The sequence below is a fragment of the Populus euphratica genome, unplaced genomic scaffold (assembly GCF_000495115.2).
Source record: "Populus euphratica unplaced genomic scaffold, PopEup_1.0 scaffold322.1, whole genome shotgun sequence".
NCBI lineage: Eukaryota > Viridiplantae > Streptophyta > Magnoliopsida > Malpighiales > Salicaceae > Populus > Populus euphratica.
This window is the reverse complement of record NW_011500209.1, coordinates 115,258-133,220: the sequence shown is the minus strand read 5'-3', so window position 1 is coordinate 133,220 and position 17,963 is coordinate 115,258. Positions and strand designations below refer to the sequence as shown.

At 30.9% G+C, this 17,963-nt stretch overlaps 2 protein-coding genes across 3 annotated transcripts; both read left to right on the top strand.

Annotated features, from left to right (window-relative positions):
* Window positions 1-4,574: 4,574 nt before the first annotated feature.
* On the top strand, window positions 4,575-7,355 carry LOC105112079 (two-pore potassium channel 5-like). Its single transcript, XM_011007651.1, has 2 exons — window positions 4,575-5,682; window positions 6,790-7,355. Exons 1-2 carry the CDS (start codon window positions 4,679-4,681, stop codon window positions 6,935-6,937), a joined length of 1,152 nt encoding a protein of 383 aa, XP_011005953.1. The 5' UTR covers window positions 4,575-4,678; the 3' UTR covers window positions 6,938-7,355.
* Window positions 7,356-13,582: 6,227 nt separating this feature from the next.
* Window positions 13,583-16,891, top strand: LOC105112078 (calcium/calcium/calmodulin-dependent Serine/Threonine-kinase). Of its 2 annotated transcripts, none has more exons than XM_011007648.1 (4): window positions 13,583-14,014; window positions 14,314-14,894; window positions 15,927-16,442; window positions 16,531-16,891. In XM_011007648.1, the coding sequence occupies exons 1-4, from the start codon at window positions 13,756-13,758 to the stop codon at window positions 16,654-16,656; spliced, it is 1,482 nt and encodes a 493-aa protein (XP_011005950.1). In that variant the 5' UTR covers window positions 13,583-13,755; the 3' UTR covers window positions 16,657-16,891. The 2 variants fall into 2 exon arrangements, with proteins under 2 accessions (XP_011005950.1, XP_011005952.1); XM_011007650.1 differs by having other exon boundaries at window positions 13,584-13,972.
* The last annotated feature ends 1,072 nt before the right edge of the window (window positions 16,892-17,963 follow it).

The following is a 17,963-nucleotide window of genomic DNA, read 5'->3' as shown; positions in this document are numbered from 1 at the left end:
AAATAATTTATTTTGAATTAATTTTTACATAGTTTAAATTGAAACTCAAGCTAGTCAAGGAGCTAAATTGATAGATTTTAAGATTGAACTGTTTAATTAAATTTAATTATCCTGTCAAAAAAAATCTACTACTTTTAATAATTTTTTTTAAAAAATAATACAAGCCAAACAAGAAGTAGTTAAGATCTTAATTCATATCACATGTCATGAAAATATATAAATAAAAAATATATTTATCACATCTTAACGAAATATATATTTGGAATATATTTAGCAAAACTCTACTGAAGTCATGAGATAAAAAGAGGTTTACTTTATGTCCTAATCACAAGTGACAGATATCTTTAAGCTTTCTTCCCTCCTCATCATAACGGGCAAGTCTATTTCCTGATTTTAACCGGCCAGTTCTAAGTTATTTCATTTTACAACGTAAATGTGGTCATAATTATTTTTGAAATATTTTTTTTAGAAATATATTAAAATAAAATTTTTTATTTTTTAAAAATTATTTTTATATCAATGTATTAAAATAATTTAAAAATATTAAAAATTTATTTTTAAATTTCATATAACATACTTCTCAAAAGGTGTCTAATTATAAATTTAAAACTTGGAATCTAGCTAACTCTGAGGCTAAAATCAAATCAAATTCAGTTATAGAAAAAAATTTGGTATAACTTAATTAACCTAATAAAATTCAATCAAAAATTCAGTTACAATTTATTAATTTTTATTTTTTTACTAAAATTATCTTATTTTAATTTTTTTTTAAATTAATTCAAATAAACTACTCCTAACCTATAACCCAAATTTTAAACTGACCAACCACGAGACCGGATGTGAAAACTATGTAATGCATACGTAAATCTTCAAATCCTCATTTTTGAGTTGAACTTTAATTGAGAAGATAAGGCGACTCTGTTGCACGATGACGAGCGCACCGTACTCTGACTTCTTGGCTGCTGGCTGGCAAGAGGGAGCATCCATTGACAATAACAAATGCCGAAAAAGATGACTGCTATTGTGTTCTTTCTTTGTCCTGAGTTGTGCTTCCTCAGCTATCATTTAACACTCTTTTTTCCCTGCAAAAAGCAAATATATATCTTCAGCTAAGTGCATCATTTTGTACGATGATGGTAGTTTCGGTCGTTTTCTTCTTGAATCTTGGACTATTGAAAGAAATAATGTCATTTCAGAAGCTGTTCATAGTTCATCTATTGCAAAAATGTTTTGACTCCCGACCATTGGTAAAGTTTGGGCTGATCCGAGTTTTATATGAAGCTATTCCCCAAGCCCACGTAAGAACCACACTTATTCAAGGCTTGGATCATCACTTCTACCATTTCCAGATTTCACCAAATTACATCAACAAAAATCTGCCGAGCAGATAGCCAAAGCTCGTGGCCTGTGGGATTTTTGCCAGCATCATTCTAAGAAAGATGCCTCATTTTCATCATCCTCCTCTATTTCATTGGTACAGTAAACATGCTCCATGATTCCCAAGAAGGAAGCTCTGAAATAGCGACATGATCCATTCATTTTCACCCCTCGATCACAGATGCAACAAGGCATGGCATTTCATGCTTGTTTCTGTTCACAGAGTTCGTAAAACGATTCATTGTTTTATTTTTTCACCTTTGCGCTTGCATGAATTCAAATAACTTTCATCATTTGATCAGTGAATGGTTGGCGATGGAGCCCTTCGACACACCATGTTTCTCAGGCAATGCCAGCAGGAATGATGCCAGGCCCTTGAATTGGAACAATGTGAGCTGGAGGACCCCATCCATAATCCAACTGATTAAATCCTAATCTGCCCCATTATAATTATAATTATAAGAAAATCTAAAGCATGGGGCAAAGCAATCTAGCAATCCATAATGTTTTGCCCATTTTGTTTTTGATCCGCTGCTCGTTGCTATATTGGTATTCATGGGGATAAATCGGTTTTTTCACATCTTTTATGCATTATAAAATGATTTCATTATCCTTGGAATCAATCTTTTTAAAAAGCAGATGCTCATGTGTTTTTTTGTATTTTTATTTTTTATGAATAATCAAATTATTTTAAAAAATAAAATCTCGTGGTAAGGGGAACTTTGGTATTTTTTCAATAGTATTTTAATATAATAAAATTGGTGGAGGGTTTCATGAAATTTTTATTTTTTATGCGCAATAAAATTATTTAATTGTTATCGGTATCAAAAAATTTAAAGCTTCCTTGAAAGAGCTTTTTTTATCCTGAAATTTTTTTCTTTATATATAATCAAATATTATTTTTTATTCTCTTGATTTTTTACATCTTCATCAATTGGTTAACCAAACTCAAATGCTTAACTAAGGATTAAAGTGTCTCTTATGAACAAAAACAACTCAAGTCCAAAACTCTTCAGGAAAAGTTTGTTTATACGTGAAGTTTGTTTTTTCTAAACACATGCAACTTTCAAGCATTGCATATTAGAATAAGTAATCTCTTAATGGCTAGAAGATCAAGAACGTCGGAGGGTGTCCGCTCAAGTGGCCTAATTAGGCCCAATCTTGATTTGATTATGGAGAAAGCCATGGTATATTTGGTCCAAGAAAAAAAAATTTCTGGAGATTACAGATATTTTAGTACGAGTTATAATAATAGTTTTATTTTTAATTTTTTATATTTTTATAAGTGAATAAATATTTTTTTTGGCTTTTTACCATAAGGGAAACCATGGTTTTGTAATTTTCAAGTATAGACAAATAACAATTTTAGCCTCAGAAAAGATAAAAAAAAGTATTTGAGGGTATTTTAGTATTTTTATAAGGATATTTTATATAATTAAGAGGAACATGAGGACATCTTAATATTTTTTAATTTGTATTTTATATTTTTTAATTACAAAGCTAATAAAATATGTTCCATGTATCTTAACAAACGAGTGACATTCATTACTATATTTATTGTTGGTTAGATTCATTATAACTATTAGATTCTAAATCTATTAGATCTAGTATAATTATTATATTAAAAATATTTTTTATATTTAGATCTAGTATAATTATTATATTAAAAAAATTAAAAATATTTTTTATACTCATTATATTTTTTATATTTAAAAAATAAATTCATCTAATATAGTAAAGAGAAGATAAGTATAGTTTTGCTTTGGTACCGAGAGAAGATAGGCATCATGTTTGAAAGATAACTCATTGAAATGCTCAAGGAATATTTTTTTTATAATAGAAAAGGTAGCCCATCCTTTAGCCTTATTCACGCATGCTAGAAAGATAAGAGAAGCTTGGGTATGATCAAAGGAATCTCTCTCATGTATTAACTCAACAATTATGTTGAACATTCAGCATTTAATTAATGCCAAATTATATCTTAAGAGGGGGGGGGGGAATATCACTTGCATTTCTTCCTATTAAAAGAAAATTCTAACGCACAAATATTTATCATGGAACAAACATTTTTCTTTTAAAAATTAAAATGTATTATTTTATTTATTATGATCCCTTATATAAATTTACTGATTTTATTATTAGAGTGTTTATAAATCCAATAAAAAATAATTAATTTACAAGTGACAATAAATATGTATGATAATTTTACTCAAGATTCTCTTCCTACTCCTAAGCATAGTATATTTTGGAACAAAATCATATTAAAGGTGATAAAAATGAGAGAGGAAATTTTGTGCCAACAACACTTTGTAAAGAGTCATCCCTCCTTGCCACGCTTCCATCTCCTTTCTTCAAGTTAAGTATCCTCTAAAGTGTTATGGTTTGAGCTAGAATTGATGGTATTCAAATTTATTGCATTTTAATAATTAAACATCAAATCAAATTCAATGTGGCTAGATAAGGATTGTCTAATCCTCAATTAACTGTATTTGTAGACCTATTCAACCCACCAAAAGAAATAGATATTAGGGTATTTGTTATTGGGGTGTAACTGTATTTTTAAAATAAATTAATTTTTTATTTTTAAATTATTTTAATGTTCTCATATTAAAATAAAAAATATTAATTTAATATATTTTTAAAAACGGGAAATATCACATTACTCAACTCCGCCCTTATCTAAATGGCACGCCGCTCTTTGCCCATCTGGGTGGATATGGAGGAGAAAATGCGCCGGTCAACGTAAAATCTGACGCAAAACCGACGCATGGCTGCCAGCCATGAGAAGATGACAATTTTTTGAGACCTCATGTGGGGTCACGGCCACCTTAAAATAGACTGCTCTCGAGCCGTCATGCTTTCGATAACCCTGTTAAAGGATCATAGGTTTAGCATCTTATAAAGACGGGAGGAGATCTTTCATTTGGAGTTTCTAAAGAAATTATTTTTTTCTTTATATTTTTAGATTATTTTTAATATAATAATATTTAAAATAAATAAATATATTATTTTAATAAATTTTTAAATAAAAAAATATTTCAAAAAACAATCACTTGCGTCTTCCCATCGACACCCGAAACTCAAAACAATTAAAAATATTAAAAATCTCACTAAATAAAAAAATATTTCAAAAAACAATCAGTTGCTTCTTCACCCGAAACTCAAAGCAATTAAAAATATCAAAATTCTCAAACTCCTCCCCCACCACAATCTGCCTCACAATCAAAGCCATTGAAAATCTCAAACTCGCCCCCAACCACAACCTGCCTCCCTCGTTACCTAAAACTGACAAATTAATGAGATGGAAAATGAGCTTTTTCTCGGTAACCAAAAAACCCACGAACCCCAGCCCTTCATCACTCTCACCCAGTCTCTTTCAACCCCACTACTCTTCCATGAAATCCAAGATGACCCCCAAACTCAACACCCAACTCTTTCTTCTCCTCCCGGACCTTCAAATGCCCGTTTCAAGAAACCCGGTACTCTTCAAAGGAGCAAGACCGCGCCTGCTATGGTTGTCATGCGAGAGTTTCAACCAACGAAGTCCCAAATTCCTAAACCACAATCAGGGTCTAACTCCATAATCAGGCAAGCCATTTTCTTGCTATCTTTGTATCTACTCCTTGGAGTTGTTATCTACTCTTTTAACACCGATCACTTCTCCGGCACGGAGACTCATCCGGTCGTTGATGCTTTATATTTCTGTATAGTCACTATGTGTACCATTGGTTATGGTGATATTGCTCCATTAACACCAGTGACAAAGGTCTTTGCGTGCGTGTTTGTGTTAGTTGGGTTTGGGTTTATAGACATCTTGCTCAGTGGACTTGTGAATTACGTTCTTGATTTGCAAGAAAGCATGATCTTGACTGGTATTGAAATGAGTAAAAATAAAAATCGAGAAGGATTTTCAGCTGCTGATTATATTATTGATGTTAAAAAGGGAAGGATGAGGATAAGATTAAAGGTTGGATTAGCACTTGGTGTGGTGGTTCTGTGCATTGGAATAGGGACCTTGGTGCTGTACTTTCTGGAGGATCTTAATTGGATTGATTCAGTTTATTTGGCGGTCATGTCAGTTACAACTGTTGGGTACGGTGATAGGGCGTTTAAGACCTTGCCAGGAAGGTTGTTTGCAGCAATTTGGCTTTTGGTTTCGACATTGGCGGTAGCAAGAGCATTTCTTTATTTGGCAGAGGCTAGGATTGATAAGAGGCACAGGAGGATTTCCAATTGGGTGTTGCATAGAGATATTACTGTGGAGGATTTGCTTGCTGCGGATATGAACAATAATGGTTTCATTAGGTGCGGCTCTATTTTTATCTCTTGCCTAACTTGTTTTATTGGATATGTTTAGCTCTTCTAGTTGGGAAAATTTGTTGAATTAATGATATGATAATTTGGGTAAAAAAAATCCTCAAAACCTTAACTAGGCTATGTTAATGTGTGATAAGATGGCCTCTTGGTCAAATGCTGCTCTAGAAGATGGATATCAAAAGTTAATTAAACTCTTCTTTCCATTTCTGTGCTGACCATCCTTGGTTCGTACTCCCCTATTGTATTGATGTTAATTTTATAGAAGCAGATTCTAGTGAAAATGCCGGTGCGTTGCATTCCAAGACCTTGAAACACGGATCAAAAGCTCTTAAGATCTTAAAGTCTTCTTTTTTGGGAGTGAAGTGAGCCTGTTTCTAACCTTGTAATAGTGAGTGATTGGCTCTTGAGTTGAGGACAGTATGTGATGGCTGTTATTTGATGAAATAACTACTCTCTTGGATTTGGAGGTCATTAAAGAGAGACAATCTGGTTTAGCGCATTCTGTAACTTTTTCTTGTTTATTTGCAAAATAAGTGTTTTGCAACTTCAGCTAAAGATGAAGTGTTGAAAGATAATCATCCGTCATAGATTGCATAATCTCAGGAGACATGAAAGGTCTAATTGGTTTTCTACTGAACTGTAAAACAACATGAGAGAAAATTATGACTCCACTAGTATTTAAAGATTATGGATTTAAACACGTCAGGTCATTCATTCGCTAGTTTTTTCTCAAATGGTAAGTTATATCCAAATAGTTGTAAGTTAAAGCATCAAGGTTCTTCATAGCTGCTCCAAGCCATCATATTATCTGGAACATCCGTACATTGAGATAACTCTTATAAACTTAGTATTGTTTTTTCTTTTCCTTTTGTTGCTCTTGACCTATATCCTCACAGGAGATGTATTTGATCTTTTTTTTTTTTTGAGTGGGTGGGTGGGTTTACGTAGGATTGTCTTTGTGTAAATAAGAATATTTAATCTAGCATTCCAGATAGAACTCAATTCTTTCTTCTTATTTTCCTAGCATATGAGATGGTACGGTCTATCAACCTAGGTAGAGCCTTAATTGATTTATTTTTGTAACTTTTTTTACAGTAAATCAGAATATGTAATTTACAAGCTCAAAGAAATGGGAAAGATAGGCGAGAAAGATGTACTACAGATCTGCAATCAATTCAGCAAGCTTGACCCAAACAACTTGGGAAAGATAACCTTGCCTGATCTCCTGAGGCATCGCTTGTGACAATCACACAGGTCAGTCTGTATTTTTTTGTTCCACAGGAGCCGTTGGATCTGCCTTGTTATTCCGGGAAACACAGGGAAGGTAGATGTCTGGTAATTGAAGTTCACTGGTATATGTGTACATAAATCTTCATTTGTTGTGGCAGAAAATGCATCGCTTGCATGAAGCTGTTAAACAAGGAACTGTGTCCAGTCATGTAGAGTGTAGATATCTTGGTACTTTGATTCTTGAAACTGTAATGATCTCAGAATTGAAAATAATTAGAGAAAAAAATCATTAAATCAAGGCAAGAAGTGGCCGCATCCTTTGCAATTTCTGATTAAAGGGTCGTCCCTTTGGGCTTATGGATGAGGCATGAACCTACCTTGAAATAAACAAGAAGTGCAATGAGAAGATGTCACAAACTGCTGGGAAGAAATATCACTCTGTAGTTATTACTACTACTAATTGCTAAATATGCTCAAACACCTAAAACATTGTAGCATCATCGTCCAACTACTTTTTTGGGTCCTCAATATTTTTTTTATATATTCATCCATCTACGAAAAAAATTCATAATCAATTTGTTCAAGATGGGAATAATTAAAATAAAAAGGACTAAAATGTAAAGCATAGATAAATATCATCCCAAATTTTATTTAAAATGTGCGAGAATTTTAATCTCCTGCTATCTTTTTTCTTCCTTTAAAGCTCTTGTAATTTTTATGAATTCAATTTTGGTCCAAATATTTTTTTTTCAACCCCTTAGCTTGAAAAAGAAGAAAGCAAGTTCTCACATGACACTAATTTTAGCCATTAAAAATATTGATCTTAATATTAATGAGTTATATTTAATAAGAGTTTGGTGATTATTATTTTAAACTTTAATATTGTCTAAAAAATAGAATGAGGTTGAGATAGAAAATTTTTACTTAGTTTGATTTTATATTTTAAGCCTTCTTTTGTTTTGTTTTGTTTTTAGGTTAATACATTGGTTTTTATGTTATAATAGTGTTTATGGTGTTTTTAAATAAATATAAATTGAAAAATAGATTTTTAGTGCAAAAACAAGTGTGTTTTGATTTTCTAGCCATTGCAATGATAATTGGTTTATAAGCTATATATCTTAATTTAAAAAAAAACGAAAATAGAGGTAGAGGGCAAGTCAACTCTTATAAAAAAATTAAATTAATTAAGAACTTTTTATAAAAATTGTGATTGGCCTTTTTGTTCTTCTATTACTTTTTTTAGCTTTAAAATTTTTTTTTTAATTTTTTTTTTAATTTTTTTAAATTAAAATTGTCATGATAAATTTAGATAAAAAAATAATTTTTTTTTAAAAAAAGTTATAAAACCTAATCCATGACCTAAATCATTGGTTTTAGGTGTTAAATTCAATGATAATTGGTTTATAAGCTATATATCTTAATTAAAAAAAACGAAAATAGAGGTAGAGGGCAAGTCAACCCTTATAAAAAAATTAAATTAATTAAGACCTTTTTATAAAAATTGTGATTGGCCTTTTTGTTCTTCTATCACTTTTTTTAGCTTTAATTTTTTTTTTTATTTTTTTAAATAACAATTGTCATGATAAATTTAGATAAAAAAATAAATTTTAAAAAACAAAGTTATAAAACCTAATCCATGACCTAAATCATTGGTTTTAGGTCATGATTTGGTAGGTTAAACCATGTAAGCTGGATCTATATAATATATTTTTGTATTAATAAATTTTTAGTAAAAGGTGCCATATTAATAAAAAAATTAAACATAATTTATTTTTAATTGTTCTTTATTATATGTTTTGTATAGGTTTATATAGGATTAATTTGTTCTGATTTATTTTTTATAATGTTATTATAGTCTTATGATCTGAATCAATCCATGACCTAAATCATTGGTTTTAGGTCATGATTTGGTAGGTTAAACTCTATATAATATATTTTTGTATTAATAAATTTTTAGTAAAAGGTGCCATATTAATAAAAAAATTAAACATAATTTATTTTTAATTGTTCTTTATTATATATTTTGTATAGGTTTATTTAGGATTAATTTGTTCTTATTTATTTTTTATAATGTTATTATGGTTTTATGATCTGGATGTTAGATTTAACAGAATAATTCATACTAATATGGGTAATAAAATATGTTATTGTGTCAATATTTTTTTAAAATATTATTAAAAAATGTCTTATAATTTTTTTTTTAATTTTTTTTTAAAAAATTATCTTTCTTTTTTTATTTTTTTATTATTTTTTTTTCCAATTTAAGATTTCAAGAAGGAAAAAAGAAAAGGCTCCAACAATCAGCGGCTCGGAAAGTAGAAACTCTTAGTTTGGACGGTTCTGGTAGCGTCGGTGAACCGTTGCAAACTTTCGATCCGCCGTGTAAAGAAAAGACTTGAGAAGACAAAAGTGCTAATTAAACGTAAGGGTTTGGAGACTTCTTTTTGAACTCTCTATATTTTATTGTTTTTCTTGTCCTAATTCTTTTCACTGATATAAATTATCAAGAATATATGAAATTAATTATAGCTTGTTTTAATTAAAATTTATTTTATAGTTCACTTTATGGGAAGAGTTACATTTGGCTAAGAGTTACATTTGGCTATATTATACAGTATTCTTATAAAAAAAAATCAAGGTAAAATGTTGCGGTTGAGCTTTTTATCCGAGTGCATCTATGCCCGAAGATGTACCTGCCTGCGTTGACATATTTACATGAACGACACATCGCCCTTGTAATTGTAGCATCGTTTACAAACGGTATCTTGCAATTCTTGTTTAGATCCAGGCAATCACACCGGATTCCAAAACTCCTTAAACACAAATTAGAGTTTAAAGATCATTTATAAACAAACAATCAATGAATAATTCTAAGTTGAATTGTAAAAATTATATTTGAGATTAAATCTCTTTCTATAAAATTATATTATGATATCATGTTAGATAATTTAAAAAATAAAAATAAAATTAAAATTTCATTGATATTGCATGATATGATCACTATAATATAGAAAAATAAATTTAATCTAAATATAAAAAATTATATATAATTAAAATTAAAAAAAATATTTTACTCTCAATAAATAAATAAATAAAATAAAATGACACTCTATTTGTTAACATTTATATCAAAACAATTGGCTAAAAAAGAAAAAGAAAGAAGAAGCGTTGACAGTTCAGAAAGAGCCTACCCAAGTTATACTAGCTAGCAAGAGTTTCCCTCGTCCTGTCTTTCCATTAACCTGACAAGCGCTTGCTAATCTGCCTGATACAGACAGGCACATCATGCGGTAGGTTACGTATCGTTTGCCTCTGTTTCAGTCGTGGCCGGCTAAACCTGCACCTGTTCCAGCATGTATTGCGAAAATGAATTAATTCTCTCAATTTTCTCAACGAAAATGATTACACTCATGAAATCCAGGCATTCAAAAAGCTTGAATGATTCAATAGCACGTAAACAAGCCTGTCTTCTTGTCCGCGTTCAAGAATTGTTTCGTTGATGCCTTAAGAAATACACCAGCAAATAATCATCACCGTCTGCTCGCACAGTACATGAGCAGGGTTGGTGAGTAAGCTTCAACCTGTTCTTATTTGAAATTATTATTTTTTTAATGTTTTTAGATTTTTATAATGTATTAATGTTAAAAATATATTTTTTAATATTTTTTCATAAACAAACACGTTGAAAATAACTGAACCCACAGTCTCTATCTCTATAACAAACGGCTATCACCATCTCCTTGAAAATCCGGCCCCATCCACCGTCGGCAGGGTAAAGGAAACTAATGCCAGTGGGGGCATAAGCCAATGGATGACATTTTCAGTGACTGATTTGTTTTCTTTTCCGGGCGAAATAAGTCATGCTAATTATTTACGTGACAAGAAAAATGATGATAAAAGCCAACCCCATGTGTACGCTGACAGGAAAGGGCCGGCCAATTCTAATGCTACTGCTAGTCTTGGACGCACTCGGCAGTTGTTTTGCTTGCAAATAACACCACCAGCTCCGCCATTTTTCAAAGCGCCCACCCAACTTTTGTTCCTTTTGAAGGCCTTGTTAAAGTGTCCGTGACGGTGAAAGTTTTTTTTTTAAAAAAAACATGTTAAAATAATATTCCTTTATTCCTAAAAATGTATTGAAAGATCCAAAATTTCTTAAAATCTCCTTTACCCCTTTGTTTGTTTGCCCTGTTTTCCACAAGAAGAACAACGCGGCTGTCTAACTTCTCCTCCTTTTCAGGCCGTATCCGGTCCCTGTATTAGTCTTAAACCCCCCACTGGTAACCAGTTTCCAGCTAGGGTGTGGTGGCCCCCCCCACGCCCAACCAATCCATAAGTACTACCTCACAGCATAAGCCAACCAAACGACAAAACTACTTTTTAAAAAAGATTAGAAAAATGCAAATTCCCTACCCTCTACAGTGTTCTTGAAGAAAGAAAAGAAAAACTTACTTGGGGGCCGTGTCTGCTGTCAACAGAAAAGAGAGAAACAACTGGTGACCGACTCCCAACCGCCCGTTTGTACTGTTATATCAACAGTTGTGTTTCAAATTTTAAGACAATATTCTTTTATTTTTTTAATTTATTTTAATATTAATACATCAAAATAATCTAAAAATATAAAAAAATAAAAAAATAATTTACATTCAAAAAATAAAAAAATTATTATTTTTTAAAATATAAAAATAAACAAACTCTAAATTAAATATGACTTATAGTTGTTTTTTAAAATAATTTTTGTTTAAAAAGATATTAAAATTATATTATTTATTTATTTTTAAAAGTTTTTTTTTAATATTGATATGTTATAATGGTTTAATAATATAAAAGATAATTTTAAATAAAAAAAATTTCAATTTTAGCAAAAATCTAAAACTAGGCAGAATCTATTCTAACACATTGAAAAAAAATCTTAGGACCGGAGAAAAAAAATAAATTGTGTTAAAATAAATTAAAGATGACAAATCATACTAGGATCATAATTATTTTTTGAAAAATAATTTTTTAAAATTTTTTTTATTTTTGTTTGTTATAAAAAAATTGACCAGGAAAAAACACTTTCCAGTTAAAGAAAAATTTGATTTGATTTTCAGGAAAGTATTTTCTTAAAAAATTTGGATGGAAAACATTTTCTGAAAATTATAAAAAATTTAAAAATATCATATTATTTGTTAATTATATCGAATTTGGCTATTCAACTGGTGACCGACTCCCAACCGCCCGTTCGTACTGTTATATCAACAGTTGTGTTTTAAATTTTAAAACAATATTCTTTTTAGAATTTATTTTTAATATTAATACATCAAAATAACTTAAAAATATAAACAAATTAACTTATAATAAAAAAATATAAAAACAGACGGACTCTCAATTAAATATGACTACAAATCTAACCAACAAAATTATGGTAACATATTCTAATCATAACTAGAAATATTTAGTAGTTATGGTTGCTTTTTATAATAATTTTTATTTAAAAATATATATATATATATTTTTAAAAAAATTAGTATCTGTATATTAAAATGATTTGATAATATAAAAAAATTTAAATAAAAAAATTTAAATTCTAGTGAAAATCTAAAACTATGCATAATCTACTCTAACATATTAAAAACTGATATTAGCAGAGGGGAGGAAAATAAATTGTGTTGAAATAAGTTAAAGATGACAAATCACGCTGAGGTCATTATTGTTTTTTAGAAAATAATTTTTGAAAAATGATTTTTTAAATTTTTTGTGTTTATTTGTTATTAAAAAAGTTGATCAACAAAAAATATTTTTGAATTAAAAAAAATTTGACTTAATTTTCATGAAAGTGTTTTCCTAGAAAATTTGGATAGAAAATACTTTTTAAAAGTTATGAAAAATTTAGAAATGTCATATTATTTGCTAATTATATCAAATTTAGCCCTTAAACTTTTGATTATTGTATATATTTTATTTTAAATATTTATTTTTTAATTTCATCTCTTAAAATTTAATTTTTATATTAACTTTGGTTTTTATTTTTATAATTGTTATTTGCTTTTTTTTTTATTAAAAAAATTTATCTATCAAATTTGATCCTTATTCTTTTAATTGGTACTTATTTTATTTGAAATAATTTATGAAATGTTAATTATTATTCTTTTAATTTCTTCATCTTTTATTTTTTTATTTGATCTCTATTATTTTGATTATTATTTATTTTATTTGAGATAATTTATGAATTATTTTTTTCAATTTCATTTTCATTCAACTTTTTAATTTGTAAGATTTATTTTTTATTATTTTAATAAACTTAAGAAAAATAAAACATTAATAAGTTATTTTCTAACTATTTTTTATGATATAATCAAATATCAAAAAATATTTTTTAATTTATTTTTTATTATACTATTAAATATTAGAAAATAATTTAATGTTTTATAATTTATTTTTAAAAAAAAATATTTTTCAATAAATAAATGAAAGTAACTGATCCTTTTTAAAAAAATACTTTCCAATAAATAAATGAAAGTAACTGATCCATGGAATGATACATAAGTGATTTATCCAATCATGGCGCTAAATGTTAGCGGCGTTAGCTGTAAGATTTTCTAATACGATGACTCTGTTTCCATGACTTTACTAATAATTAAAAAACTACTATGTTTTTTTTCTTTGACCGCATGAATGGCTAGAATGGTTTTGCGACAACAGGAACTTCGTTATCTCCAGTCACTACTTCTGCACTAGAATCATATAGGAAATGACCACCAGGACCTACTGGCTCAGACCCCATCTAATACCAGTGTATAAATAACGACAGTTAGCTCTGTTTCTAAGGCAGAGAGCACCCATCTGGGAATGGCCATGGAAACCCATTTGCGTGTTGTGTTTTTCTTGGTAAATGTGGTTGTGCTGGGTGTTTCTGGCGCAGGAGGAGAAACAGCTGTTGGAGACCCGGGAATGAGAAGGGATGGTTTGAGAGTGGCCTTCGAAGCTTGGAATTTCTGCAATGAAGTTGGCCAAGAAGCTCCTGGCATGGGTAGCCCCAGAGCAGCTGATTGCTTTGACCTCTCAAGTAAGAACAAGCACCGTAGAAGGAAACACACAGTATTGAAGAGTGGGTCTTTCTTTATTACTATTCCTTTTCAATTATTGAGTTTTTTATTGCCAAAATCAACATCTAAAGCTTTGTCGTTGCTCAAATGGGCGTGTTTACTCGTAGCTTCTATTCATTTGAAGGAAATGTTCATTACTATCATGGTTTTTCTTTTAATTTTCTTTAATCTAGCTTTTATACATAAACACACAAAAAAATCAGTTCTTTTTCATGCTGTATTTGACTCTTTATCTGTTGCACTCAACTGTCTCCACTGTTTCTGTTATATGCATGCTAATTCTTTGTTAAAAATGAGGCAGGTTCTTTTCTGAAACACAAGGTAAGTGAAGCTGACAACAAACTCGGGGTTGGACAGCCTTTCCCAGGTTTGCACCCAGGAGCCATAAACAATACCGACCTTTATGCAATGCAGAAGGAGCTATACCTGGGTTCATTATGTCAAGTTGAGGATACCCCGAATCCATGGCAGTTTTGGATGGTCATGCTTAAAAATGGAAACTATGACACAACTTCCGGTTTGTGTCCAAGGAATGGGAAAAAGGCCCCTCCTTTTAGTCCAGGAAGGTTTCCTTGTTTTGGAAAGGGTTGTATGAATCAACCCATGTTATATCATCAGCAGACTAAGCTTTCGGATGGTGGTATAATGAGAGGAAGTTTCAATGGGACATATGATTTGGGTTCTGACATTGGAAGTGGACTTGATGGAATCTCTTTTTATGAAGTGGTTTGGGAAAAAAAAGTTAGTCATGGAAGCTGGGTTTTTAGCCAAAAGCTCAAGACTTCAAAGAAGTACCCATGGCTGATGCTGTACCTCAGAGCTGATGCAACTACAGGATTTTCTGGAGGGTATCACTATGACACAAGAGGAATGCTCAAAATTGTAAGTAGAAACTATTTGAAATGTTTTTTTCGAGGAATGCTCAAAATTGTAAGTAGAAACTGTTTGGAATATTTTTTTTTATTCCTCAATTTCAAAGCAAATCCCAGTCATCTTCACAGATTAAAACTAAGCTGCACTAGCAAATACGTATGAGTTCGCCTTTCTATATTCAGTTATTCATTTCTTAGTAAAGGAAAAGAAAACGGGAGAAGGTACTCTGATGTGTCTTGATGATGAAGGTTTCTTCTTGTGATTTGGCAGATAGAGATTTGTTTTGTTTCTTGTCAATGAAAATTGATATTTGTTTTATTTCTTGTTTTTATTAAAGTTGATCACTGTGTCATAGGAAACAATCAATGATTGGACAGGTTAATTACCTACCCGGAACATTAAATCAAGGTATCAAAATGATTTTGGTTAGCTGTCTCCGTCCTTTACAGCTTGTTTGGAACTCAATTATTCATCTGATATTTTACTATTTTCAAACTCATATCTAACAAAATGGTCAAAATCCAGTTGATTCTTAATCCATATTGTAAACTTCTACTGGGATTTGTCCAACTAGTACTGTTTCTATAGGCCTTGAAAGATTTGGTCGAGGTCACGGGCTTCGTAATCTTTTTATAATCATAGGAAGCTTCAGCCATATGGACATGGTTGCAAGTGCACACTTGCTTAACAAGTCTTGTGATGGATGGCACCACCGATCTCGAGGTTGCAGGTTTGATTAGGCGGACAAAAGCCAACTGATACGTAGTAAAGTTGGAGACTTGTTCCTATCCTTGTTCGGTAAGCTCTTAAATATACGTGTCAGTATACAACAGAGCACATCCTTACTCATGAAGATATTGATTGTGTGTTTTGTGTTTGCGCTGATACTAATTCATGTAAAATGAAACTACATGACAAAAATACTAAATCAGTTTGCCTGGAGTCAGATCAGTATGAACCACAGTAGAGTAATAATTACACCTGTCCTATTTTTTGTATAATTGTCCTCCTGAAATTGGTAACAAGTTAGCTGTCTTGCAGCTTCCAGAGTCACCTAATTTCAAGGTCAGAATGACTTTGGATGTGAAACAAGGCGGAGGACCCAAGAGCCAGTTCTATTTGATAGATATCGGGAGCTGTTGGAAGAACAATGGTGCTCCATGCGATGGAGATGTGCTTACCGACATAACCAGATACAGTGAGATGATTATCAATCCTGAAACTCCAGCTTGGTGCAGTCCCACAAATCTAGGAAACTGCCCACCGTACCACATTACTCCAAACAACACAAAAATTTACAGAAATGATACAGCTAACTTCCCGTATGGGGCGTATCACTACTACTGTGCTCCTGGGAATGCTCAATTTTTAGAGAAACCTGTCAGCACTTGTGATCCCTACAGCAATCCTCAGGCACAAGAGCTAGTTCAGTTACTGCCTCATCCTATATGGGCTGACTATGGCTATCCAACAAAACAAGGGGATGGTTGGGTTGGGGATGCCAGAACTTGGGAGCTTGATGTGGGTGGGCTTGCAAGTAGACTTTACTTCTATCAGGTCAGTAGTCAAACAACCCCTTTTAGGTGTAAATGCTATAAAACTGATGAACAACCAGATAGTCACCATTTTAATTCTTTCACTGCAGGATCCCGGTACCCCTCCTGCTAGAAGAATATGGAGATCCATCGACATGGGTACTGAGATTTTTGTTAGCGACAAAGATGAAGTAGCGGAGTGGACTGTTAGTGATTTTGATGTTACTTTCACATAATTTAGTGTTCAAAATTCTTTTTTCTTTCAGAAAAATCCCTTTCGAGATTAAGAGGGGAAAGGGGTAAAGGCATCATCTGCTACAGTGATAATTTAGAAAGCTGGGATTGGGGTAGCCAAAAAAACCCGCAAGGGCCAGGCATTCTTGTGCTGTGAGGCACATCAGCGCATCCAATTGTATCCCGAAACATCAATTAATGTGAAAGATATATGAACTGTGTCAATTTTACTGCATCTCTCCGGTATTTTGTTTCAAGTATAGAAGCCACCATCTTCTCATGCAATGATGCGTCATCTACTCACCAGGAAGGAAAAGCAACTATGCTGTTCTGCTAGACTGCTCGGACAATGATTTCCTAGAGCGCGAAACTGGTCTAACCATGTGGTCATTTTAATTTTTGGACACGTGTCATTGTAATTCCGACCTAGGTGGATTGGTCCTACCATGTGGTTGAACCTAACTTGGTACCAAACTGGTCACAAGTACAACAACACGACACTGAAAGTTCACGGGAGCTCAAGCCAGGTTCAAGTGCTATATTCTTACATGGCTTGGACTCCATTAATTTCTTACGGCTAGCATAATAAAATAATAATAATAATAATTAATGGCTGCACCTTCCTCTTTCAAGTTTCAATACCGTAGATGTTTGGTGATGTGTTTTGAAAGTATTTAAAAAAATAACATTTTTTTTTATTTTTTTAAATTAATAAATTTTAATATTTTTAAATTATTTTAATATGCTAATATCAAAAATAATTTTTTAAAATAAAAAATTTTATTTTAACATATTTTAAAATAAAAAATATTTTAAAAAATAATCACTATTATACTATATTCTTAAAGTTAAATATATACTTTTGTTTAGTTAACTTTTAATTAGTATGTTGGAATAGAAAAATACAGAGATGATATTTTTTATTTTAAAATTATTATAAAAATATATTTATTTTATATCCCAGTTCATATTTTTTCGATTAAATATATTATTATATTTGTATTTTTTCAAAGATATTAACCAATTAGTTATATATGTTTTGTACACACCAAACTGTCAAAATGTGTTTTGCAGCATGAACAAACACATTTGATAAGTACACGATTCCTGTGGTGTCGGTTAAAGTTAAACTAACAATGGAGACAACATTGGGATAAGTTTAGTGTAAAACAAAAACATAAAAATAATAAAATAATAAAATCAAGAGGCTCTGTATTTGATTGTATACACAGATATATATTATTTTGCTTACAATAAAATTTCAATCCTGCCCTTGGGACAAAAAAAAACCTTGGATTGACTATGGCTA